This window comes from Somniosus microcephalus, chromosome 5 (genome assembly GCF_052327205.1).
Source record: "Somniosus microcephalus isolate GS21.2 chromosome 5, FLI_Smic_1.0, whole genome shotgun sequence".
NCBI lineage: Eukaryota > Metazoa > Chordata > Chondrichthyes > Squaliformes > Somniosidae > Somniosus > Somniosus microcephalus.
The window spans coordinates 282,374,482-282,401,701 of NC_140991.1; the positions used below are offsets into that span (position 1 = coordinate 282,374,482).

The 27,220-nt window shown below is 50.0% G+C and overlaps 1 protein-coding gene across 1 annotated transcript in view; it reads left to right on the forward strand.

Annotated features, from left to right (window-relative positions):
* LOC147117767 (collagen alpha-6(VI) chain-like) overlaps positions 1-27,220 on the forward strand; it is a 206,573-nt gene that overhangs the window by 141,498 nt on the left and 37,855 nt on the right. The window contains exons 24-26 of the mRNA XM_085989029.1: positions 1,901-1,963; positions 5,298-5,330; positions 5,434-5,470. Of these exons, the coding sequence (XP_085845155.1) occupies positions 1,901-1,963; positions 5,298-5,330; positions 5,434-5,470 (133 nt within the window). The remainder of the gene's footprint in view (positions 1-1,900; positions 1,964-5,297; positions 5,331-5,433; positions 5,471-27,220) is intronic.

Here is a 27,220-nt window from a genome sequence, read left to right on the forward strand (position 1 = left end):
CAACTTGTCCTACAACCTGCAAAGACATGTGTACGTACACCCCCAGGTCTCTCTATTCATGCACCCCCTTTAAATTTGTACTATTTAGTTTATATTGCCCCTCTTCATTCTTCCCACCAAAATGAATCACTTCACACTTCTCTGCATTAAGTTTCATCTGCCATGTGTCTGCCCATTTCCCCAGTCTGACTATGTCCTCCTGAAGCTATCCTCTTCACGGTTTACTACATTTCCAAATTTTGTGGGATCTGCAAAGTTTGAAATTATGCCTTGTATAGCCAAGTCCAGGTTATTAATATGTATCAAAAAGTACAGTAGTCCCAACACCGACCCCTAGGGGTCACCACTGCACGCTTCACTCCAGTCTGAAAAACAGCCATTCACCACTACTCTCTGCTTTCTGTCCTTTAGCCAATTTTGTATCCATGCAGCCACTGCCCCCTTTATCCCATGGTCTTTAGTTTTGCTACTAGGCCTATTATGTGGTAATTTATCAAATGCCTTTTGAAAGACCATATACACAACATCAATCGCACTGCCCTCACCCAACCTCTCCATTACTTCATCAAAGAACTCAATCAAGTTAATCAAACACAATTTGCCTTTAACAAATTCATGCTGGCTTTCATTTATTAACCCATATTTTTCCAAGTACCAATTAATTTTGTCCCAGATTAATTTCTCTAAATGTTTCCCCACCACCGACGTTAGGCTGATTGGTCTGTAATTGTCCCCTCCCCTTTTTTGAACAGGGGTGCATCATTTGTAATCCACTTGTATTCAGCTTGGTTCTTTACTGTACTGAATTATGAACCCGACATTTATCACAAGCTACCTTTTTCTGTTTAATTTCAGTCATCCAGGGTGCTCTAGTTTTGTATGCCCATCCTTTCCCCCTCGTGGGAATGTTTCTAGTCTCTCAAACGATCTCCTCTTTAAAGGCATCCCATTGCTCATTTACTATTTTAACTGCCAATCTTTGATTCCAATCCACCTGGGCCAGATCCCTTTTCAATTCACTGAAATTAGCCCTTCTCCAGTTGAATATTTCACATTTAATTTTTCCTCGTCCTTTTCCATAACTACTTAAAAACCTTATGATAAACCTGTCTATCCCCCTAACTATCGAATCCCCTCTGACCACTGCATTTCTACACTTTCCTGTGCCCCCCGTACAGTCATTTGCCCCATGGTGCCGTGGATATGCCCGTCCCTGAGGTATCGTCACCCTCGTTGGTATTCAGCACTGTAAACCGGTTTGAGAGTGGCATACTCCCGTAGGATTCCTGCACTGCCTGTCTTTTACTACCATGCCGGATTGCCACTCACTTATTATCCTCCTGACCTCTCTGTAACTGCGGGATAACCACCTCCTGAAACATACACTTCAAGAAATTCTCAGTCTCCCGTATGCCCTGCAGTGAATCCAGCTGCTCCTCAAGCTCAGAAACCTTGAGCTTGAATTCGAGCAACTGTAGGCACTTCCTGCACATGTGGTTATCCAGGACACATGAAGCGTCTTGGAGTTCCCACATGGTACAGGAATTGTAGGCAACGGGCCTTTGCTGTTCCATCTTTTTGCTTAAAAGTCTATCTACTTATGTTTTATATATATATTAAATATATATATGTGTGTGTTTTTAGTTTAGTATCCCCTTACTCCTATTTATTATTTAATTATTCATGTGTACCAGATTTTTATTTATTGCAATTCGGTTCTGTTTAATGTTGGTATCCTCTACTTAGTTAAGCATTGTTGTAGAATCAAATTTTCAGTATATTAATAAAACAATTAAAGTAGTCGCACACATGTATAACTCCAGTGCTATTAGTAATCATCTATTGATGATCAACAAATAAGATTCCCCATAAAATAATGTGGCATACTCACTATTTTTAGGGTCGTTCTGGTGATTCTGGTGATCCTGGTGAACCAGGAGAGTTTGGATATCTTGGACTAAAGGTAAGATGTACAGATATTTTGGTAATTTAATAAGTCACCAATGTACTAATGTACATTTGGACAGATACTTAAAAATATCACACAGATCTTTGTAATTGACCTGGAATATACTTGGCATAAGTGTGTTCTGCTATCTGTAGGTACAAAGTTTACACTATTTTCCTAAATGTTTTTATATCTGAATTTGCTGAACATATGGAAACACACAGCCAAGTGTATTGAAAAGATATTTTAAATAACTGGTAAGCAGCAATTAATGAATAATTACATTTGAAAGTTTGGTGCCTTCGGTTGCCTAGGCCCCATGATATGGAATTCCCTCCCTAAGCCCGTCCATCTCCCTCTCCTCCTTAAAACCTACCTCTTTGACCAAGCTCCAGTGACGATGAAGGATCGGCAATATACTTCTAAGTCAGTATGGTGTGTGATTTGGAGGTGGTGGTGTTCCCATGCGCTTGCTGCCTTTGTCCTTCTAGGTGGAAGAGGTCGCGGGTTTGGGAGGTGCTGCTGAAGAAGCCTTGGTAATCACTATGTCAGGCTGTTGCTTGACTAATCTGTGTAATTGGGACAGCTCTCCCAATTTTGGCACAGGTCCCCAGATGTTGGTGAGGAGGACTTTGCCGAGTCGACTGGGCTGGGTGTGCTGTTGCCATGTCCGTAGCCGGTGCCAAGGTCAATGATGGGTGGTCTGTCCGGTTTCATTCGTATTATTGTGTTTCGTAGCAGTTTGTTACAACTGAGTGGCTTGCTAGGCTATTTCAGAGGGCAGTTAAGAGTCAACCACATTGCTGTGGGTCTGGAATCACATATAGGCCAGACTGGGTAAGGACAGCAGATTTCCTTCCCTAAAGGACATTAGTGAACCAGATGGGTTTTTACAACAATCCAAGTTTCATAGTTACCATTACTGATACTAGCTTTTTATTCCATTTATTTAATTAACTGAATTTAAATTCCCCATCTGTCGTGGTGATATTTGAACTCACATCTCTGGATCATTAGTCCAGGCCTCTGGATTACTAGCCCAGTGACATTACCACTATGCTACCTTCTTTGTCTTGGTGTTCATTTTTTTAAAGTATGAGAAGCACCTTGGGATGTTTTCCTATGTTAAAGGCACTTTATGAATGCAAGTTGTTGGTTGAGATACACCACACAGCACAGTAAGGGCGCGATCCTGCCAGTCCTGGGGAGGCAGGACTGCCGGGATAATGGCAGAATCTGGGGGCGGGTGCCCATCCCGCCCCCAACCCGCCTCCGTGCCATCTTCCCAGGAGGCGGGTAGCCGACCTGCGCCGGGTCCTGTCTCCTGGAGGCGGGAAGGGGATTACAGCCACTTAACTGCTTGTTAACAGGTAGTTAACAGGCAGTTAAGAGGATTATCTCAGTTTTTCCAGGAGAGGCGTGGGCTTCCCGACGTCGGGGAAACCCTGCTAGGGTCACCGAGGCGAGCAGTGGGTCTGCGGGGGTCGGAGGGGTGCAAAAGTGTACTGTGAAGGTAAGTGATGGGTGCAAGTGTGGAGAGGTAAGTATGTGAGGTGAGTGGAAAGTGGTAGAAAATGTTTACTTACCTTTGTTTCTTCCTGCAGGCTTCAACAGTTGGGGATGCGGAGAGTCTCGCAACTCATCAGCAGAGATGACAGATGGCTGCTGCATTCTCCAATGCAATAACCATCTAATTTCTGCTAAAGAAAGAGGTTTGATGAGTCTTGAATACAAGGACTAATCAAACAACATAGAATGTCAGTGTTTGACAGCTTCACAAAATTTTTGACAGATGAAACGTCATATGCTGATGTTCTCTGTAACCAGCTTTCACTTAATTGGCCCACTAAGCCCGCTGGGCGGGCTTAACAAGGTCAATCAAGGGAAAATAGCATGGGTTGGCCAGAAATCGATGGAGGCGGGACTAAAACCCGACAAGCAGCAGTCCCGCCTCCAATGTGCCCCCATTGGCAAAATCGCCCCCAATAGTCTGGAGCTATAGTTTAGAGATATGCCACAAGGCCCAATAATGTGCATCCCTGGAATAGGAAGAGGATTGAGCAAAGCTTTCCACTCCTAATTGTTATCCAGTGATCCTGCAGGAAAGTGTGTGTGGAGGTTAGGTGGGAATAAAATTGGACTCTGGCTGTGACACCGTCCACAGTCAAATAATCTACCAACATTCACTGTCTGGGCTTGCATGAAGAATAACCAGTTGGGTGAGTTACCAAAGGGTTACTGGCACCTGTGGAATCATATACTAGCAACTCCAGGTAAGGAAGGGAGAAAACTGGAGAAAAATATAGTCACCCAACAATTTTCAGTGTGTGGTAGATGTGAATTAGAAGGCAGTGTTATTTGGTTTAGTTAATCCTGTGTGTTCATCATCCTGTAGAAATATCATCCCCAAATCAAGGGTGTTTATAGGGAATGCACCCATCACATGTTCAGGCATCTCCTAAGCACAGCTGTCAAGCTGTCGTTATGCAGATTTAATGCATATGTTAAGATGCTAAGGAAACCTGGGATGAAAGCAAAGGAGGCAATTATGGCTCATCTAGACCATGTATAATCAAAACTATCATAGACGATACATCAATTATTTCATTACCCTGGAGAAGATTTTGCAAAATTTGTCCCTGATCCACAAAGGCAACAAATGAAACTACAGAATATCCATTCCCATCTCTCCACTGTTCAACTCTGACTGGTTACTTTTCACAGATGGCATTTCATTAATCATAAAACCACAGAAGCCATGATGTTCCTTAGCTACTTATCTGTCTACTTATCTCCATAACCTTCAATCATATCCTAACCCAATTGTTATCCAGCTCTTTTCAAAGGAGTTAGTCAACACCAGGTTAATCCTTCTGCTGGGAGGCTACTCTACAAACTCACTATTCTGTGTACCTTCACTACCCGGACTGCAGCAGTTCGAGAAGGCAGCTCACCACCACCTTCTCAAGGGCAACTGGGGATGGGCAATAAATGCTGGCCTTGCCAGCGACGCCCACATCCCAGGAATGAATAAAAAAAGTCTTCTCATCTCTAGGTTCACTTGAGACTTGTAAATTTTGAACTGTTTCTCAAGACTCTCCTTTGGATAAAACAGGAATCACTAGAGCGAGTAACATTCACTTATATTCACTGACAAACACTCTGGATATGTTCCTAATTAAACTTTTTAGACACCATCCAAATCCTCTGATATTTCACCTTTGTTACTGGATACAGCTTTTTTATGATTAGAATTTTTCATATGAGACTGATACCTCCACCCCAAAGTTCTGTAAACGTTAGTGAGGAAATCTGATTTTACTCTAAAACTGTTTTTTGATCATTCTAGGGCCCCAAAGGACCACCAGGCCCTCCATCCACGGTATGTAACCTATGTGTATAAACAGATATGGATGCCGACATTAATTCATACATTTTGTTTAATGTTTGTATTGTAAACCTTAAATTTCATGTTTTCATTACAGCCATGTGACTTCATATTGACCGTGCGAGCTAACTGTCGTAAGTATGTTTTTTTAAATGCTCCAAACATATTAGTCCAGTTATCTGTTCTTAACAACAGCTTGCTATTCAAGCAACATAGTATTGTTATGTATTATGTGTTCTCCTCCCACCTGCGGTGGCGCTGTCACAGCAGATAAATGGTTGGGTTTGTTCTCTTGGTTGGGTTTTTGTTCTCTTTGTTCTGTACTCTCCAGAACTTTCCTTTTGAATAAAGAAGCCTCATGTTTGCAATCTTGGGGTGCTTTCTGAGCACTAATTGTGTCTAGGTATAACGGCATAGGTACAGACACAACAAAGTGGCGACGATGATCGGATGAATCTGCGTTGTGGGAACTTTCTTGTTTTCGACTACAAAACACTCGGAACAGAGATTGCAGCATTACATTAACGTTACGGGTGCAGTGAGTAAACAGAAATTAAAATTTGAAACGTGAGATGGCTACTATATTTGGAAACATAGGTGATTTTGATGAAAATGTTGAGCAATGGAGCGCTTATACGGAATGTTTTGACTATTTTGTTTTGGCGAATGCGGTGGCAAACGACAAGGTCGTGCCTACCTTTTTGAGTATATTGGGAGCAAAGACATTCAATTTACTGCGCAGCCTTGTATAGCCAGTTAAGCCAGGAACTAAAACATATAAACAACTAGTGGAAATTCTTGAAGCACAGTTTTCACCGAAACCTCTGGTTATTGCTGAGAGATTTAGATTTCACAAACGGAATCAAGAGGAGGGGGAAACAGTGACTATGTTTGTTGCTGCTTTGAAAAGGTTGTCAGAACACTGCGAGTTCAAGGAGGTGCTGAATGACAACATTAGAGACAGACTTGTGTGTGGTCTGCAAAGTGCAGCCACACAGAAGCGCCTTCTTACTGAGGACAATCTTACTCTTGAAAAGGCCATTGAAGTTAGTGTCTCCATGGAGATGGCGGAAAAGGAGGCTCACCAGTTTAGTTCAACAGGGAGAGTTCACAAGGTGTCGTCTGAGCCTAAAGGTGCGCGGAATGGCACATGTTACCGTTGTGGGAAAATGGGCCATCACGCTAATGACTGCTGGTGTATGGAGCTGGAATGCCGAAATTGTGGCAAAAAGGGTCACATTGAAGATGCCTGTAGAGGTAAAAAAAGAACAGACAGAGCTGGGAAGCATGAAAGCAAAATGTCTGTATTTGGACAAGAGAAGAAAAAGAGTGTTCATTCAGTGCAGTATGATGGAACAAGCAAAACAGAGGGGAGCGACATCTCTGAGGAGGAAGAGGTGCACATACTGATGGTTGCAGGTGGTCCAAATGGCTACTGGGTGTCACCACTGGTGGAGGGACAATCAGTGCGGATGGAGGTGGACACAGGCGCGGCTGTGTCCCTTGTTTCAGACACTGTCTACAACAAAATGCTAAAGCATCTTACCCTTCAGCCAACAAACATTGTGCTAAAGATGTATACCGGCGAACCTGTGGCCATGAGAGGCGCCATTGAGGTGACAGTTAAATTGAACGGACAGACTGCGAAATTGCCACTATATGTGGTAAAGGGAAATTACCCATCTCTACTGGGACATGCGTGGCTAGAGAAAATCATGCTGGACTGGCCTGCAGTCCGCATGATGTCAAAAGGGGAGTCAGGTCTGACTGCAGTTTTAAACAAACATGCAGATGTAAGGGGTTTTAGATCGCAGCGGTTTCTCTCTCTAGAGGCCTCTCTCTCTTGCACAGTAAAACCATGAGTGGTTCGACCCACTCGCCCCTTAGATTCTGTACTCTGGACTTTGGGGCAGGAACTACAATGTAGAGAAAACTCGTATAGACCAAGTTGAATGAAACAAAATGAAATTTTATTGCAAATGGAAAACATACAAATCAAATGCAAGCAGAATAAGGGAGTACATGGGAGGGAAAAACAACTCAAAACAGTACATTGCTAACTAAAACGGATACAGGCATATTATACTTTACAAAGATCATCATGAAATGAGGAAATACACGGAACAGCGGGGGACAATAACTCATGTTAATCATACCCTTAACTGTCCACCCCCTTTTAACCTATCTAGATCTGATTATGAAAGGCCAGAAACATGCTCACCAGTCCAATGGGAAAAGTAAGGTTTTGAAACAGGTCTGCGTTTGATCCTTTCAGGCGTCCTGTCTCCACGTGGTTAGTGGAGCCCCAGCGAGTTGCGCCACACCTCTCTCCTGAGGTGGGGGTCGGGGACGGCTGGACACCGGCTGGCCTGGATGTCGGAGGGGTGGCGGATAGTCTGCTCGACCCCGGTCAGAGGAGCCTCGGGCTGGCCCCCATAGTATCTTCAGTTTTTCGTTGTCTCTGCTCCCGAGCAGCAGTGGGTCGATGGCCTCCCGTTTCGTCAACGGCCCGAGGTTGGTCGATGATCTCCCGATGTTTTACCCCGGGGCGGGACGCCGGCTCGAATCGTCTTCTTCTCCTTCTTCTAGCGATGACGCCACCGATACGATGGTAGCACCACGATGGCTCTCCTTTTTTTTCCTTTCTACCCCTGGGTTCCCAGATATACTTCTCATCAGAAGCCCTTATCTCGCGCCAAATCAGGTTAGTCTTTTGTTTTAATTTTGGCGGGCTGGGAGCACAACGGGGTAGTTATTCTATTTTAAAATACTTTGGGATGGCCGGTAAAGGGCCATCTCTGGTCTAGAATGACCTTCATTGTTTTTAATGTCCTGGTGATGTCCTTAACAGGTCCTTGATGCTCTTCTCATGAATATGAAACGGTTCCCTTTTGTCTGGGTAAACATTTAGATGGCCTCTATCTGCAGGCCCATCTTGACTGGATCTGCATCCAATCTATATGTATATGTGGGTGTCTGGTTTCGTTCTCTCAGACACGGCTTCCAGAACTTACTGTGGGCTGAATCCACAAAGCTGTCTGAGGACTGCAGGAACCATTTTAAAGTGTCCCAATAAGTTGGTCACGGGGTCTGGTGGCCATTTTGAATGCCCCTTTTTCCTAGGCTTCTTTTAAAACAGTCTTTAAAATCATGGCCTCTTCTGCCATTCGACCCTTTATAATATAAAGTTCAATTTTGCGAATCGTACACTCCCCCCTGATGATACTGTAACTTGCTTAAAGTATCATAATTCTGGGTGAGCAAAATTTTCTGACTTTACATAATCAAACCATCCCCAGTATTTACCTATCTATGACCCCACGACACATGCATTTCCCATTTCAGAAAAATCTAGTGTACATTAAGCATCTATAGATGGCAATACTTCAGATGTGAAATTTGACATACTCACTTCCAGGCATGGATGGGGGGCCTAATACCCTTACATCACCTGGTGCATACACACTATCTTTTAATAATAACAACACATCTAATAAACTTCAATAATAATAAAAAAATAAAGTACACACACGAAAATTAAATGCACATGAATACATACCAAATACAGAGGAGGGAGGGAAAACTTTAACTTTATACAATAGCAGCAGAACTAAATGGGTGTCTCTTCTTCTACCCGCACATAATGCTCCCTCCATTCCCCTCTATTCTCGTACTTTTGCAAATGTTTGACCTTTTTACAGTGTACAAACAGTAAATTAACTACAATGATAACCTGGCACACTACAAGAATGTGGGAGGCTATCCTAATCCAAGAAGGGACTTCTATATTAGTGAACAGGTCCCACCACGGTGGGGTCACTATAACCAATATGTCTGCCCCTATCTCTAAAGTCTTCTGCTCCAGTGTATAGAAATGTTTCGGTGAAACAACAACGGCTTTTAATATCTTGGTGAGGTGTTCAGGGAGAGGGGGAATGATATATCCAAAATGTGCAACGAATCGCTGAAGATCGGTGAAATTCTCTTTAACAGTGATGTGAACAGTGGAAGGTTCAGGAATGGGGACAATTTGCTCTTGGGCCACTTGAACTTCTGCCCTGGGCTTGAAACAGAAGCTGCTGTCACTAACCGTGCTGTCCATGTTGGTAGTGGGGCGCTGCAGTGGTGACACAGTATGTCCCACCTCCTATATATGCCACCTGCGGGGGCACATGGCTTTGTGCCATTGCCTCCATGGTGCAATTTATAGGCTCCGCGCCAGCAGTTCTGAACCCGTACTGTGGTTTTCAACGGGCATTCAAGTGCTGGGGACACAGGATGATGTGTGCTCCCCAACTCCGGCACCAGGATGATGTGTGCTCCCCAACTCCGGCACCCCGAGAGGTCGGTACCCATCATTGCATGCTCCCATCGAATGATGTAAGGTGGGACCCCTGTGTAGCGAATGTGCGCACCCCCCTGAATGACTCCAATGTTCTCCACCCTGTATACCGGGGCGGGTTTAGCTGTCTTTCCCATCACCGGCATTCTTACCACTATACCCATAATGGTGTCGTTAGACCATCCACAGTCCACTGGGACTGGGTAGGCCTCTGAAGCTAGTCTGAGCTGGCACGGACTCAATGCATTCTCAAAAGGGTGGAGGGCTGCGAGGTGCTTGTTACTGATCCAGGAGGGGACTAAACCTTGTTTCAAATCCTCCAGGTTACTGCGGCCCTCGCCCAGTAACCACGCCCCGTACAGCACACAAGCTCCGTTCTGCACAGCCTGATCAGACGCATTCCGATCCTCCCTGATGAGAGCATTTACCGTTTTGTCGTGTTTCTCCAGCTCAGATAATCTCTTTTAAGTGTAGTGTCATGGCCTGGTCCTCGTGTAACTCTGAACCCACTACCTTATTCTCGTCAGTCAGTATCTTTCTTAACATAAGAACATAAGAAATAGGAGCAGGAGTAGGCCAATCGGCCCCTCGAGCCTGCTCCGCCATTCAATAAGATCATGGCTGATCTGATCCTAACCGCCAATCTACTATCACAGAACCATCTCCTGAATCTAACAGAATTAGACACACGAAATAGGAGCAGGATCAGGCTACACGGCCCCTGGGTCCGCTCCGCTACCCACAGGGCCATGGCCGATCCGAACCTAGACTCATGTCCAAATTCCTGCCCACTCCCCATAACCCTTTATTCCCTTTACTTCTAGGAAACTGTCTATTTCTGTTTTAAATTTATGTAATGATGTAGCTTCTACAGCTTTTTGGGGGCAGCATATTCCATGGACCTACCACCCTCTGAGTGAAGTAGTTCCTCCTCATCTCAGTTTTGAAAGAGCAGCCCCTTATTCTAAGACTATGCCCCCTAGTTCTAGTTTCACCCATCATCGGGAACATCCTCCCCGCACCCACCCGATCCAACCCCTTCACAATCTTATATGTTTCAATAAGATCGCCTCTCATTCTTCTGAACTCCAGTGAGTAGAGTCCCAATCTACTCACCCTCTCCTCATATGTCCATCCCCTCATCCCCGGGATTAACCGAGTGAACCTTCTTTGTACTGACTCGAGAGCAAGTATGTCTTTTCTTAAGTATGGACACCAAAACTGTATGCAGTATTCCAGGTGCGGTCTCACCAATACCTTGTACAACTGAAGCAATACCTCCCAATTTTTATATTCTATCCCCCTAGCAATGAAAGCCAACATTCCATTGGCCTTCTTAATCACTTGCTGCACCTGCATACTAACCTTTTGAGTTTCGTGCACCAGGACCCCCAGATCCCTTTGTACTTCAGTACTTTCCAGTTTCTTGCCATTAAGATAATAACTTGCTCTATGATTTTTCCTGCCAAAGTGCATAACCTCACACTTTCCAGTATTGTATTCCATCTGCCAAATCTCTGCCCACTTACTTAGCCTGTCTATGTCCCCTTGCAGGTTTTTTTATGTCCTCCTTACTCACTACTTTCCCTCCCATCTTAGTATCATCTGCAAACTTTGATATGTTACACTCGGACCCCTCCTCCAAATCGTTAATATAGATTGTAAAGAGTTGGGGACCCAGCACTGACCCCTGTGGAACACCACTAGTTACTAATTGCCAGTCCGAGAATAAACCATTTATCCCAACTCTCTGCCTTCTGTTAGATAGCCAATCCTCTATCCATGCCAGAATATTACCCCCAATCCTGTGATTTTTTATCTTAAGCAATAATCTTTTGTGTGGCACCTTGTCAAATGCCTTTTGGAAGTCTAAGTACACTACATCCACTGGTTCCCCTTTATCCACCCTATATGTGTTTTTAAACCATTGATTTGCGTTTGCAGCTCCACGTCATCCAAAGTGTTGATGACGGAAGTCCCTGTGTTAAAGGCTGTAAAAATATCATTTACTGCACCCATTCTTTGTCTCCCTATTCTGTCCAAGGTGTGGAGATGCCGGAGTTGGGCTGGGGTGGACAAATGTAAGAAGTCACACAACACCAGGTTATAGTCCAACAGCTTTATTTGAAATCACAAGCTTTCGGAGCGCTGCTCCTTCGTCAGGTGAAGTGGAGAAATGCATAAAGACACAGCATCATGTCAGATGCAATATTTGACCCCTTGTGACCCCACCTCATTGTTCTTTGATGTAATGTTTTCCTGACTGACCTGTTTGGACACCATTCACACCTTTGATTGCTGTGATTATCTCTCTGCCGAGGTGTGATAAATGGCAGTTGGAAACATTGGCCTAGAAATTCAGTGCCCTTAGCGCCGATTTTGTGGCGCTAGAGGGCCTAGCGCTGCAATTGGCGCCGGTTCCTAAATTGCCTGGGGCCCTTCCGCGGTGGTAGACCGGTAGCGCTGCGCCGGCACCGATGACGTCATCGGTGTGCGCAGCGTCCCGGTTGCCGTGGTAACCCGGCCCCAAGCCGAAATTCAGTTGCGCCCGCCTCGCCCGTGGCAGGCGCAACTAAGACTCTGGCAACAGAGTCTTCCCCCAGTGTGCGCCGGCGCATAAAGGTGGAGCGGCGGCCAGCCGCGTTCCCGGCGGCCGCCTGCCCGCACCTCCCTTCCCGGACTCCTGCATTCCCCCCCCGCGGCCCTGATCAGTGTCTGATGCGAGCCCGGCACTTCCCCGAGGTGCCGGGCTCAGATGTCGGGGCAATCCGCCGGACAGTTGTCGGCTGCAGGCAGCTCCTCCTTAACAGGAGGAGGAGGCCTGCAGTTCCCCCGCCTGCCGCACCGCATCGGGTGCCGCAGCTGGGGATTAGCGCCGGGAAACCCAAGTTCACGCCCGTTCTGAGGCGTTAAAGGAGGGTTTTAGCGCCCGCCGCCGTCTGGGCCCAGCGCACCCGAATTTTCGTCGGGCGCTGCCGCATTACCGCTGGCGCAAACTTTCTGGCGCTACAGCCCTGGCAAGACCAGAACCCAATTTCTAGGCCATTACCTGTAAACATCTGACATGATTCCCTGACTATATAAGCTGTGTCTTTATGCATTTCTCCACTTCACCTGACGAAGGAGCAGCGCTCCGAAAGCTTGTGATTTCAAATAAAGCTGTTGGACTATAACCTGGTGTTGTGTGACTTCTTACATTTATTCTGTCCAAGACCTTATGTGGTGTGGTGTACAATTCGGCTCTGTCGACATCGGCAAAGTCAAATTCGTAAAACTGTTTAAACATGTTTGTTAACAGGACCTGGTATAATTGCTCGTTTCCCTGGGGCACCACTCTGGCAACCGCACCTCAGTGAGGTTTAAAATCACCGAAGCCACCGCGTAGTGCACCCCTTGGTACAGCACCTGACCTGTGGGTACCAATACCAGTCCATCCCCGGGTCCCTTTGCTGTGGTGGGGCACCCTTCCTTGAGGGCTTTACCTACCGGAATTGTAGGCGGGGGCTTGCGGGGTCGGGTAATGAGCTCAGTGGCGTTTACTGGGATCTGAGAGTATGGGACTCCGCACGCCTGTGTGCTGACGTCCCACCTCATTCCTCTCCCAGCATCTTGCCACTGCCTTTGGAAAAAGATGGAGACGCCTGTGGGGCAAGCGCGTTCTGAACCCCACATGCAGATGTAGATCCCCTCATTTGGTTCCCACCATTTGTCCCAACAGACACTCAACCCCCCATGAGTCCCCGTAATAGTCCGATGGGTGTTGTTGCCCAATCTCTCCCACTTGACCGTGGAGTTCTTCATGGTGCTGCTCAACTTGCGCAGCCACCACCAGCGATTCAAAGGTACATGTCCATTGCAAACCAGGCAAATCTTCTTCCCGATGGTGATGCTTATTCTGGGTGCAATGATCCGCACCCTGGGGCACATCAGAGATGTCTCTCTGTATGCAAACCCCGTCTGGCTGGAGTATTCAGTAGAGTTCGACCCCAGCCAGCCTGGCCATCTTCCTTCATGGAAGTAGGCAGCAGTCTCTTCAGCGTCCTGCGGGCCAGTTCCATCGATCGCGATGGGGCCTCTGTTGCCAGAGCACCCATATACTGTGGAGTCCTTAGTGCGGCCCCGATAGGCCACACTGTACCCGATCATCATGGCCACGACAAGGATCCTGCTCATCTTTCTCCTGGTTCCTGCAACAAATTAGACAATGCCGCCAGGCTCCCGAGAGATTCTGGCTTAAGTGAAGGCATGATCGGTTCTTCCGACCTCGATCCAAACAAACACACGTACTGGGCAGATTCCAAAGCTACTTATAACTCTAATTACTTTAATATATATACACCTTAAACTTAAAACTTAAACGTATGTACAGCGCCGCCCGTCCCCGGGCGGCTTGCCTAATCCCTGTTTGGGCCGCAGCTTGCCACTCCCTGTGGTGGGGCTGCAGTGACCTGTGGCTTGGGTTCCTCGCAGCCTTTTGCTGTCAACTGGGGACTGCGTTCTGCCAGGGGTTTCCCAAGTCTGTGTTTACTGAAGGTGGGGGAATCGGGCCAGGGCTTCCTTGGCTGGGGCGCCCGAGGCGACCTGCGAGGGGGTGCCTTTGGTGAGGCTCCCGTAGCGAGTGGACCTTTGGGTGGGACCTTGGCTCTCACAGCCCGTGGCTCCTCCACGACTGCCGGCTTCGACTCCCTTCCCTCAGGCTCCGCCCCTTTGGGATTTGGGTCTGTGGCAGACAACTCCTCGTCACCTGTCCCTACAGGTGGAGGATCTCCGCCCCCAATTTCTACCTCCCCCAAACTTGAGTCGAGGGCGGGATCTCCGTCCTCCGACTCCACCTCCTCCAGAATCGTATCAAGGGCGTGGCCCAGCTGTTCAGGCTCCTCGGCTCCGATAGCTTTCGGATCAGGGGGAGGGCCTTGATCTTCGGGCTCCTCCTCATCCAAGTCCCAGGCCATTGGGTAAACCTCCCAGGTGGGCGGGACAGTTTCTCCCTCCAAGCAGGCTACAGTTCCAGCCTGTGGGGTCTGTGACATTTTGCACGCCTCAGGCTGAAGATTTTCACCCTCAGACCTTGCTTCAGTTGCTGGTTTTCTTGCACCTGGCTTAAACAGTTTGCACTGATTGATGTGAAACCATTTAGTGCGCCGGGGCAACTTCACTGCATGTACCATGGGGCTGGCCTTGTCTACAATGCTGTAGGGCCCCATGTACAGTGGTTCTAAACTCCCTACTCGGGCATAGTTCCTCACCATGACCTGATCTCCAACTTCCCGCTCATGTGCTTTTCGGGGTTCAAGCAGCAATCGGTTGCCCTGATGCTGCCTTCCCATGTTCCCAGCCGTTTGCCCATAAATCTGTATCAGGCGCTCAAAAAGGGTTCGGCCAAACTTGTCCTGATTTACCTCTTCGAGCTGACCCTCAGTGAGCACCGGGGCTAGTACATGGGTGGGGGTTCGCATGACTCTCCCAGTCATTAATTCGTGCGGAGAGTACCCCGTACTTTTAGACTGGCTAGCCCAGATCCCCATGAGGACTAGAGGCAAGGCCTCCGCCCATTTCTGGGGCGAGTCCCTCGTCTCCTTCCTCAGCTTTTCTTTTAAGGTGCGGTTCATGCGCTCCACAATCCCAGATAACTGCGGGTTGTGGGCCACGTGCCACTTCCCTTCAATGCCCAAGAGCATGAGGGTGTCCTGCATCACCTGGCCAGTGAAATGAGCCCCTTGGTCAGACTCCACAAATCGTGGTAGTCCCCACCGCGAGAACACCTCCCGGACCAAGATCCTGGCAGTACCAAGTGCCGTGGCTGTTCGGCATGGGAAGGCTTCCACCCACTTGGTGAACACATCCACCAGGACAAGGCAGTACTTAAAACCTCCTTGGGCGGTGGGCAGTGGCCCGATGTAATCGATCTGTATCGACTGCCATGGCCCCTCTACCCTCCTGATGTGTCCCAAAGGCACCTTCCTTTTCTGGGGGTCTGGGTTGTTTGCAGCGCACACTAGGCAATTGGCGCTGAACTCGCGGACATCGTCCCGAAGTCCCAGCCACCACCCCGCCTGTTCCACCCGTTGCCAGGTGACCTCAGGCCCGGGGTGTCCTGCTCCTGGACCCTCATGGGCCAGTTGAAGGAATTCCCTCCGGTGCTGCTGCGGCACAACCCACTGTTCCTCTCGGAACAGCATGCCTTCCTTGATGGAGAGGGCTGCTGTACCGTATGGACCCTCTACTTCTTTGCCCTCAGTGATGGCATTGAGGACTGTTTTTAGGGCGGGATCTAGGGTTTGGACGGTCTTGAGGTCTGGGGGCAGTGTTACCCCTGTGGTTCCCTGAGTCCCATCCCTGCCTCGGATTACTGCCACGGGTTTGGACCCATAGGGATCCCAGAAAGTGCCGGTGCGGGCACCCTCCCTGGCTAGCGTATCCACTTGCTGATTACTCTCACCGCGGGGCTCCGTGGAGGAATGGGCCTTTACCTTGTGGATAAAGACTTCCCCTTTCTCTCCCACCACAGCTAAGATCTTTTCTAACAGGGGCTTTACGGTTAAGGGTCGCCCGTCCGCAGAGGTATATCCGCGGCGGGACCAGATGGCTAGGTACTCCGTACACGAGTTGCACGTGAACATGCTGTCCGAGCAAATCGTGTATGGGGTGGGGAAGATTTCGGGGTGTGTAATGACGTACACTACCGCAGACAGTTCAGCCTGCTGGGCGCTCATAGTGCTGGGGAGCCTAATCGCCAGGGCGATGTTTGCCGTGGGGTCATAAACTCCACACCCCGTGAGACGCTCGCCAGTGGATACCGTGCTGGAACCGTCTACGTAGATCTCGCGGCCCGTGGGATGTATCCCGACCCATAAACCTACGTCCACCTCCCATACCCCTTCTACGGAACACCGATGGGCTGTTCCGGGATATACCATGTTGGCTGCGAGTTTGGGCTCGCAGAGACCCTTCACCTTCAGCTCCATCTGTGAAAGGAGGAGGGTCCAGTGCGCAATGCTGCACTGCTTACTGTCCCATCCTTACTCCTTCCATCTAGAAGCATTCGGGTGGGTGTGTGATGGGTGAGGAGAGTGATGGGAGAGGTGCCTGTGAAGATCAGAGACCTTTTCACAGCCCAATGCGTGGCCAGAAGATGCCGCTCGCAATTGGAAAAACTCCTTTCCACATCAGTGAGCACCCTGGAGGAATAGACCACTGGCCTCAGCTTGCCGTGTCGTTCTTGAAGCAGTACAGCGCTCAAGCTATCCCCGCTAGCCGCTACCTCCAGGAAAAACTCCTCTCCTCCATCTATGGCCCCCAGGGCTGCGCGGTCTGCAGGTCTCTCTTGAGTTTTTCAAATGCTGCCTGGCAACCCTCATCCCAGGACCACTCCACTCCCTTGTGTAGGAGTCGGAGCAGCGGGGCGGCTGTGGCTGCATAGTCCTCAATGAAGTCTCTGCAATACCTGGTCAGTCCCAGAAAGGACCTCACACCCGTTACGGTGGTGGGGATCGGTAGTTCTTGCACCGATTCCCGTCTGGCTTTATCTATGGCTCTTTTGCCGGCGCGGATGGTCAGACCCAAGAATTTTACTTCTTGCTGGCCGATCCGTGCCTTCTTTGGGTTCACTTTGAAACCCTTTCTACCCAGCAGCTCCAATAACTCGGCTAATAGTGGGCCATGCTCCTCTCTTGAATCTGTGAACAGGAGCAGGTCGTCCACATACTGCACGAGCTGATTGGGCTGGGTGAACTCTTTTAAACTCTCTGCCATGCATTGATGGAAAATGCTGGGGCTATTGTGGAAACCCTGTGGCAAGCAGTTCCAGGTGTACTGTTGCCCTTTAAACGTAAAGGCAAACTTGTACTGATCCTCCCTCCTTAAAGGGATGGACCAAAACCCATTAGAAATATCCAGCACCGTGAATGTGGTCGCAGAGGCTGGAATGCTTCCTATCAGGTCGGCAACTGCTGCTACCATTGGCGCGCAGGCTGGGATGTTGCTATTGAGGACTCTGTAGTCCACCATGGCTCTCCAGGAATCGTCCGGCTTCCTCACCGGCCATAACGGAGAGTTTACATGGGTGACTAGCGGTCTCAACACGCCCTGCTGCACCAGTGAAGACATTGCTGTCTCCATGTCGGGCTCTGCTTCCCGGGGGAAGTTGTACTGTGTGGTAAACCACTGTTTGTATTCCACTGTGTACATGCCTGTACATGCCTCGGCTGACTCCACCCACGAATCCAGGTATAAAGGTGACTGCTCCACAGTCCCTTTGTATTCTGGACCGGTCGACCACTCGAGGCACACCTTCATTCTCTTGTTAATAAAAGCCTGTTAATTACTCGCTTAATCTCAGTCTTTTGAGTTATTGATAGCGCATCAATTTTATTAACAAGATTTTTATAATGGAGAAGATCCTCACACCAGCATGCCTGGACTTAGATCATCGGGAGGCGGACTCATCCGCCAAGTTTACTCACTGGCTTAGGTGTTTCGAAAAATTCCTGACCGCCTCCGCTGCAATCAAATCGGACGAGGACAAACTGGATGTCCTGACGTCCAAAGTGAACCACCGAGTGTACGCGGTCATCCAAGACGCGACCTCGTACGCGGATGCTATCAAGCTCCTCAAGGACCAGTACACGCGCCCAGTGAACGAAGTGTACGCCAGGCACCTTCTGGGGAGTCGTAAACAACAACCTGGAGAATCGACCGAGGAATACCTTCAGGCACTGTCTGTGCTTGGCCGGGCCTGTGGTTGTAAGGATGTAAAGGCCGCCGTGTACACAGAGGAACTTATCCAGGACGCTTTTGTAGCGGGCCACAAGTCCAATTACACCCGACAGCGACTGTTGGAGCAGAGTGACCTTGACCTCAACAAGGCCTCTGAACTCGCACTATCATTGGACGCAGCCTACCGGGGCATGGATGCCTACTCCTCTGCACCGTGGACGCCGCGGGGAACGACAGCCTGGGACACGGTAGGACCGTCTCATAGCGCCGTGCCACCCCAGCCACATCCCAGCAACGGCCCAACTACCGCAGCAGTGTCCCAAGGCCAGACAGCAGTGCCCCAAGGCCAGAAATGCTACTTCTGTGGCCAGGCCAAACACCCCAGAGCGCGCTGCCCAGCGAAAAATGCGATCTGCTCGGGCTGCGGGAAGAAGGGACACTATGCCAGTGTCTGCAGGGCCAAAGCCACCCCGAACCCCAGCAGCGCCGCGTGTGGGCCATGCGGGCCGCCATCTTGGGCCTCCCCAGCCATGTGCGAACCACCGGAACAGCAGCCATTTTGGACGCCTCCAGCCACATGGGGATCATGGACGCCACCATCTTGGACGACAGCCGGGATGCAGCAGGCCCCCAACACCGCCTCATCTGATACCCGCAGCGACACACCGACCCCTACGCTGGCCTCCGTTACACTGGACCAAGCGAGACCGCACCAGCTGGCCAGTTCCACAATGGACATTAAGGTAAATGGTCACGAAACAATCTGTCTTTTGGACTCTGGGAGCACGGAGAGCTTCATCCACCCCGACACGGTGCGGCGTTGCTCTCTCCCAGTCCTGCCTGCGCACCAGCGGATTTCTATGGCCTCCGAGTCCCAGTCGGCGGACATTGGCGGCTACTGCATGGTGACACTCATAGTAGACGGGACTGTGTACGATAATTTTAAACTTCTGGTCCTGCCCGACCTCTGCGCTGCCGTTCTACTGGGGTTAGATTTTCAGTGCCACCTTAAAAGTGTTACGATGGCGTACGGTGGACCCCTCCCCCCACTCACAGTCCGCAGCCAGCAGCTTCCAAATTGCCCGCCGCGCACCAGGTGCAACCTCTCCACACTCAGAGTCACCCCCCCCCCCCCACTGTTTGCTAACCTCACCCCCGACTGTAAGCCCATCGCCACAAAGAGCAGGCGATACAGTACCGGGGACAGGGTTTTCATCAAAATCGAAGTGGAGCGGCTCCTGAAGGAAGGGATTATTGAGGGCAGCACCAGCCCCTGGCGAGCCCAGGTTGTGGTCGTTAAGACCGGCGAGAAGCAGCGCCTGGTCATCGACTACAGCCAGACAATAAATCGCTACACCCTGCTGGACGCTTACCCACTCCCCCGCATAGCTGATATGGTCAACCAGATCGCGCAGTACCGCGTCTTCTCGACCATTGACCTGAAATCAGCGTACCACCAGCTCCCTATCCGCCCTGAGGACCGCCAGTATACTGCCTTTGAGGCAAACGGCCGCCTCTATCACTTCCTTAGGGTTCCCTTTGGCGTCACCAACGGGGTCTCCGTCTTCCAAAGGGAGATGGACCGGATGGTCGATCAAAATGCGTTGCAGGCCACTTTCCCATATCTGGACAATGTGACCATCTGCGGCCGTGACTTGCAGGACCATGACGCAAACCTCGAAAAATTCCTCTGCACCGCCAAACTCCTCAACCTGACGTATAACAAGGAGAAGTGCATATTCCGCACAACCCGCCTCGCCATCCTTGGCTGTGTTGTGGAACACGGAGTCATCGGCCCCGACCCCGACCGGATGCGTCCCCTTATGGAACTCCCACTGCCCCACTGCCTCAAGGCCCTGAAGAGGTGCCTAGGGTTGTTCTCTTATTACGCCCAGTGGGTCCCCTACTATGCGGACAAGGCCCGTCCGCTGATCAAGTCCACCTCTTTTCCCGTGACGGCAGAGGCCCGCTTAGCCTTCCACCGTATCAAGGAAGACATTGCCAAAGCCACCATGCACGCAGTGGACAAATCCATCCCCTTCCAGGTGGAAAGCGACGCGTCCGACTTTGCCCTGGCCGCTACCCTCAATCAGGCGGGGAGACCCGTGGCCTTTTCACGAACCCTCCAGGCCCCGGAGACCAGACACTCCGCTGTTGAGAAGGAGGCCCAGGCTATTGTGGAGGCTGTGCGTCATTGGAGGCACTACCTGGCCGGAAAACGATTTACCCTGCTCACTGACCAGCGTTCAGTTGCTTTCATGTTTAACAACAAGCAGAGGGGCAAAATCAAAAACGACAAGATCTTGAGGTGGAGAATCGAACTTTCCACCTACAATTACGAGATCTTGTACCGGCCCGGGAAGCTCAATGAACCCCCGGATGCTCTATTGCGTGGCACCTGCGCCAGCGCGCAGATCGATAGACTGCGGGCCCTCCACAATGACCTCTGCCACCCGGGGGTCACCAGGTTCTTCCACTTCATCAAGGCCCGCAACCTGCCTTACTCCATTGAGGAGGTCAGGACCATGACCAGGAACTGCCAAGTCTGCGCTGAGTGCAAACCGCACTTTTATAGACCAGACAGGGCTCACCTAATAAAAGCCACTCGTCCCTTCGAGCGCCTGAGCGTTAATTTTAAAGGGCCTCTCCCCTCCTCCGACCGCAATGTGTACTTCCTCAATATTATTGATGAGTACTCCCGTTTCCCGTTCGCCATCCCCTGCCCGGACATGACCAGTGCCACGGTCATTAAATGTCTGAACGACCTCTTCACCCTGTTCGGTTTTCCCCAGCTATATCCATAGCGACCGGGGCTCATCGTTTATGAGCGACGAACTCCTCCAGTACCTGCTTGCTAGGGGTATTGCCACAAGCAGGACCACCAGTTACAACCCCCGGGGGAACGGACAGGTGGAAAGAGAGAATGCGACAGTTTGGAAGGCCGCCCTGCTAGCCTTAAAGTCTAGGGGCCTTCCGACCTCCCGCTGGCAGGATGTGCTCCCCGATGCGCTCCACTCTATTCGGTCACTGCTCTGCACTGCCACTAACGCCACCCCTCATGAGAAAATGTTTGTCTTCCCAAGGAAGTCCACATCGGGGACATCGCTACTGCCATGGCTGACGTCCCCAGGGCCGGTCCTACTGAGAAGACACGTGAGGACCCATAAAACGGACCCCCTAGTCGAGAGGGTCGACCTCCTCCACGCCAACCCCCAGTATGCTTACATTGCGTACCTGGACGGGCGGGAGGACACAGTCTCCATACGAGACCTCGCACCCTTGGGGGCCCCAGTAACCCCCTACCCACTACCACCACCCCCCCACGATCCAATATCCAGCCCCAGCAGACGGCAGGCCTGGGCCCCGCGACCCGCTCGACATCTACGAGGACTACACACCAGTGCCCCTGCCTACGCGGGACTCGATGCCGGAAGCTTCACTACCCCTGCCGTCGCCACGTCGATCACAGCGGCAGACAAGACCTCCGGAGAGACTCCAATACACTAACTTTTAATACACTTCACCCCGCCGGACTCAATTTTAAACAAGGGGTGAATGTGGTAAACCACTGTTTGTATTCCACTGTGTACACGCCTGTACGTGCCTTGGCTGACTCCTCCCATGAATCCAGGTATAAAGGTGACTGCTGCACAGCCCCTTTGTATTCTGGACCGGTCGACCACTCGAGGCACACCTTCATTCTCTTGTTAATAAAAGCCTGTTAATTACTTGCTTAATCTCAGTCTTTTGAGTTATTGATAGCGCATCATACTGTTTTTGGGGTCGGGCCATGGGGTCTCCGTCTACTCTGACCTCAAAACCGGTGACCCTCCCGTAATCGTGCTTGTGAGTGGCAAACGTCGTCAGGTTGTCCGACACGAATGCCTGCAGATCTTGTGGGACGCTTGCGATCATGAGATCGAGGTCGTAGCCCTCTTTTGGCTTCACGGTACACAGGGTCCCTCTTTCTCCTTTCCCTGGGATGACGACTACCTTGCCCGGCTTACCCTTACCCGCTCCCCAAAGACAATGATTTCTTAGATCCATGAGGATCCCGTGTTCTACCAAGAAATCGGACCCGAGGATCCCTTTCCCATTCTCCACTTCCCACTTCATCAGTATACACTTCCACTTGGTGTGGAGTGGTCCTAAATGAACGGAGAGGGGAATGGAAAATGCGCTAGCCTGTTCCTTGCCTGTGAAGCCCAACAGAATACATGGAACCCCGGTGGATAGAGGCAAGACGATAGGGTTATCTGCATGGATCACGGTGCACGATGCTCCCGTATCCAACCGATAGGTCCCTTTTACCTCCTCCACTTCCATCTCCACGAGGGGTCGCCTCCATACATCATATCGCAGCGCACACAAGTAAACGGGCTGCGCCGGCTCTAGTCATTTGGGCACAGCGGTCGGGGTTTCAGGAATGACAAGACCAGTGGTGACGGCTAACTTCCCCTGCGAAATCATAAGAGACCGCATTGTCTCTAAAATTGATTCTATCGCAGCGGGATCCATAGCTGCACCAACTCCTTGTGCTGGGGCAGGAGCTATGGCTTGGGTTTGGGCTGGTGCTGGGGCGGCGGTCTGGGCTTGGGCTTGGGCTGCGGGAAATTTTCCCTTATTATCCTTCCACGGATTTCTACAGTCCTTGCGCCAATGTCCATCCTTCCCACACCCGTAGCAATTGAGCTTGGCTTGGGCAGGGCGATTCCCCTCCTGACGCCACTCCTTCTTGCTTGGGGCTGCGGGTTTTGCCTCATGCACCTTTCCCTTCTGGGGAGGTGTTTCCTGACCTCTACAATTCTTATACGCAACGTTGAGCTGGCGGAGCACCGTCTCCTCCGTGACACCGGGACCTTGGAGATCCATCCAAGATCTGGCTAGGGCCTGTATCTGTGGCAAGCTGTTGGTAACCAAGCAACGGAGCCAATGAACCCGCTGTTCGGCGCTCATTGCAACCCGTTCAGGCACACCCGGACAACTGCGTCGATACACTGGCCACAGCCTTTCTGCGAAAACCCGTGGGGGTTCTCCAGATAGCTGCACGGTCCCTTCCACATGGTCGAACGGACTACCGTCGTCCACTCCCATCACTTCTAAAACTTCCTCCCTGAGATCCACATACCCTTTCCGTCCCCTCTTACTCTCATCTGAGAGGCACTGAAGGATTGTGCAATCCAGGGAGAAGAGCAACATTTTCACCTGTTCCTGATCGTCACAATCATTGATGGCGGCTGTCTCCTCTATCTCCCTGAAATGAACTGATGGATCTCCCTTTACTGTGAGTCTTAGGAGGTGGGTCACCATGGATCTTATTTGTTGGGCACTGTAGGGCACCATGAGCTGGTTCAGGTGGGGTCCGTCATCGCCGTTTGCGACGTTGGGACCGAACCTCTGGTGCCGAGCGGGACACATTGGTGCCGGTCCCGGCTTTGCTACCAGTGGCTGTTCTTCCTCACATTCCACCTCGCCTACCTCCTCTTTTACCACCCCCTGTTTTTCCGGCCAAGCCTCACAGTAGCTCAGTGGTGCTGAGGGATCGGTGGCTGGTACCACAACTACTTCGGCTGGAATCGGCTGTTTCGATTCCTTTAAAAAGTCCATGTGACTGGCTTTCGGGCTGACGAGACACACCATGCCTTTTGCCTTAACCAGGGCTGTTCTTAGGTCCTCTATGGTCTTTTGGCCGGGGGCGTGGTCTGCGCTCTCAAACCCGTGCTCGAGGGCTAGCTTGTAAGCTGCCTTAACCTCCACTACTCTCTCCTCCTGCGCTCTTAGCTGTTGTGTGAGGCGGGCGCTTTCTCCCGGATCCTCGTTTCATGGATCTTTGCCTCAGTAACCTGGCACTGCAGGTATTCTATCCTAGCCTGATGTTGACTAGCTACCACTTGGCGTTCCTGATTCAGCACGTGAAGCGCTGTGATGAGTTTTTCCCCACCCATGGCCTTTTCCTCTATCTCTGCTGCCTGGGTTGTGATCCTGGCTGCCTGTGCTGCAATGACTCGGTCCAAGATCTGGACTTGCTTCTTGTAACACATCAGCCACACTGCCTTCTCCACTGACTTCTTATGCTCTTTGCTCTCTGTCCACCTGATGGCTGCGTCCACCGGACGCCCATCCAGTAAGAGATCGGAAATCCACTGCTTAGTGAGATTTACCTTACCAAAGACATAATCCGCTATCCTCTCATCCATAACATTTCGTCCATTCAAACTTGGATCTAGTACATTGCAATCCTGCTGCCAGAGTCCTGCCGCGGTCGCCATTTTCTGTAAGGGGTTTTAGATCGCAGAGGTTTCTCGCGCTAGAGGCCTCTCTCTCTTGCACAGTAAAACCGTGAGTGGTTCGACCCACTCACCCCTTAGATTCTGTACTCTGGACTTTGGGGCAGGAACTACAATGTAGAGAAAACTCTTATCAACCAAGTTGAATGAAACAAAATGAAATGTTATTGCAAATGGAAAACATACAAATCAAATGCAAGCAGAATAAGGGAGTACATGGGAGGGAAAAACAACTCAAAACAGTACATTGTTAACTAAAACGGATATAGGCATATTATACTTTACAAAGATCATCATGAAATGAGGAAATACACGGAACAGCGGGGGACAACAACTCATGTTAATCATACCCTTAACTGTCCACCCCCTTTTAACCAATCTAGATCTGATTATGAAGGGCCAGATTGCTCACCAGTCCAATGGGAAAAGTAAGGTTTTGAAACAGGTCTGCGTTTGATCCTTTCAGGCATCCTGTCTCCACGTGGTTAGTGGAGCCCCAGCGAGCTGCGCCACACCTCTCTCCTGAGGTGGGGGTCGGGGATGGCTGGACACCGGCTGGCCTGGATGTCGGCGGGGTCGGGGATCGTCTGCTCGACCCCGGTCAGAGGAGCCTCGGGCTGGCCCCCATAGTTTCTTCAGTTTTTCGTTGTCTCTTCTCCTGAGCCGGGGTGGGTCGATGGCCTCCCGTTTCGTCAATGGCCCGGGGTTGGTCGATGATCTCCCAATGTTTTACCCTGGGGCGGGACGCCGGCTCGAACCGTCTTCTTCTCCTTCTTCTAGCGATGACGCCACCGATACGATGGTAGCACCACGATGGCTCTCCTTTTTTTTCCTTTCTACCCCCGGGTTCCCAGATATACTTCTCATCAGAAGCCCTTATCTCGCGCCAAATCAGGTTAGTCTTTTGTTTTAATTTTGGCGGGCTGGGAGCACAACGGGGTAGTTATTATATTTTAAAATACTTTGGGATGGCCGGTAAAGGGCCATCTCTGGTCTGGAATGACCTTCACTGTTTTTAATGTCCTGGTGATGTCCTTAACGGGTCATTGATGCTCTTCTCATGAATATGAAACTGTTCCCTTTTGTCTGGGTAAACGTTTAGATGGCCTTTATCTGCAGGCCGATCTTGACTGGATCTGCATCCAATCTATATGTATATGTGGGTGTCTGGTTTCGTTCTCTCAGAAACGGCTTCCAGAACTTACTGTGGGCTGAATCCACAAAGCTGTCCGAGGACTGCAGGAACCATTTTAAAGTGTCCCAATAAGTTGATCACGGGGTCTGGCAGCCATTTTGAATGCCCCTTTTTCCTGGGCTTCTTTTAAAACAGTCTTTAAAATCATGGCCTCTTCTGCCATTCGACCCTTTGTAATATAAAGTTCAATTTTGCGAATCCTACACTGAACTCTTCAATGGTGAACTTGGGAGCATGAAAAAGATCAGCATGAGACTGAACATTAAACCTGACAGCAAGCCAAAGTTTCACAAAGCCCGACCTGTACCCTATGCAATTAGGCCAAAAGTTGAGGCTAACTTAGAGGCCTTAGTCGAGAATGGAGTCCTGGAGCCTGTAAGCGTGAGCAGATGGGCCACACCCATTGTTCCTGTCCTGAAAAAGGATGGATCTATTCGAATCTGCGGGGATTTTAAAGTGACTATTAACCCGGTGCTGTCAGTGGAACAGTACCCTCTTCCCCTCATTGGTGATTTTTTTACGGGCCTGGCCGGAGGGCAAAAGTTCAGCAAAATAGACTTATGCCAGGCTTATCTACAAATGCATGTCGATGACAAATCAAAGGAGTTGCTGACAATTGTGACACACAAGGGGCTATACAGGTACTGCCGCCTTCTGTTTGGAATTACGTCGGCCCCAGCTCTATTCCAAAGGGCAATGGATCAGATTTTGAGTGGACTGCCAGGAGTCCAGTGCCACCTGGACGACATCCTTTTCACTGGGACAAATGAGGAGGATCATCTTCTGAACTTGGATGCGACACTACAGCGACTGAAAGAGTATGGACTCAGAGTTCGTAAGGACAAATGTGAATTCTTTCAGTCTTCAGTTGAGTACCTGGGGCATGTGATTGACGCTACTGGCCTGCATAAGGCGCCATCAAAGGTCAAGGCAATCATGGAGGCCCCAGCACCCCAGAATGTGAGCCAGTTACGTTCGTTCCTGGGGCTACTTAACTACCATGGAAAGTTTATTCCAGACTTAGCAACATTGCTGAAGCCGCTACATCAGTTGCTATGTCAAGGCAATACATGGAAATGGACTGAACTGTGCAACGAAGCTTTCGTCCAAGCAAAGAAAGCATTGCTGAAGTCTGAGGTCCTGACACACTTCGACCCAAAGCTACCCGTGCAGCTAGCATGTGATGCATCACCATATGGTGTGGGAGCAGTCATATCCCACATCATGCCTTCCGGTGAAGAGAAACCTATCGCCTTCGCATCACGCACCTTGAACAAGGCTGAGAGTAACTATGCACAGATTGAGCGCGAGGCCTTGGGAATCATTTTTGGAATTTGAAAATTTC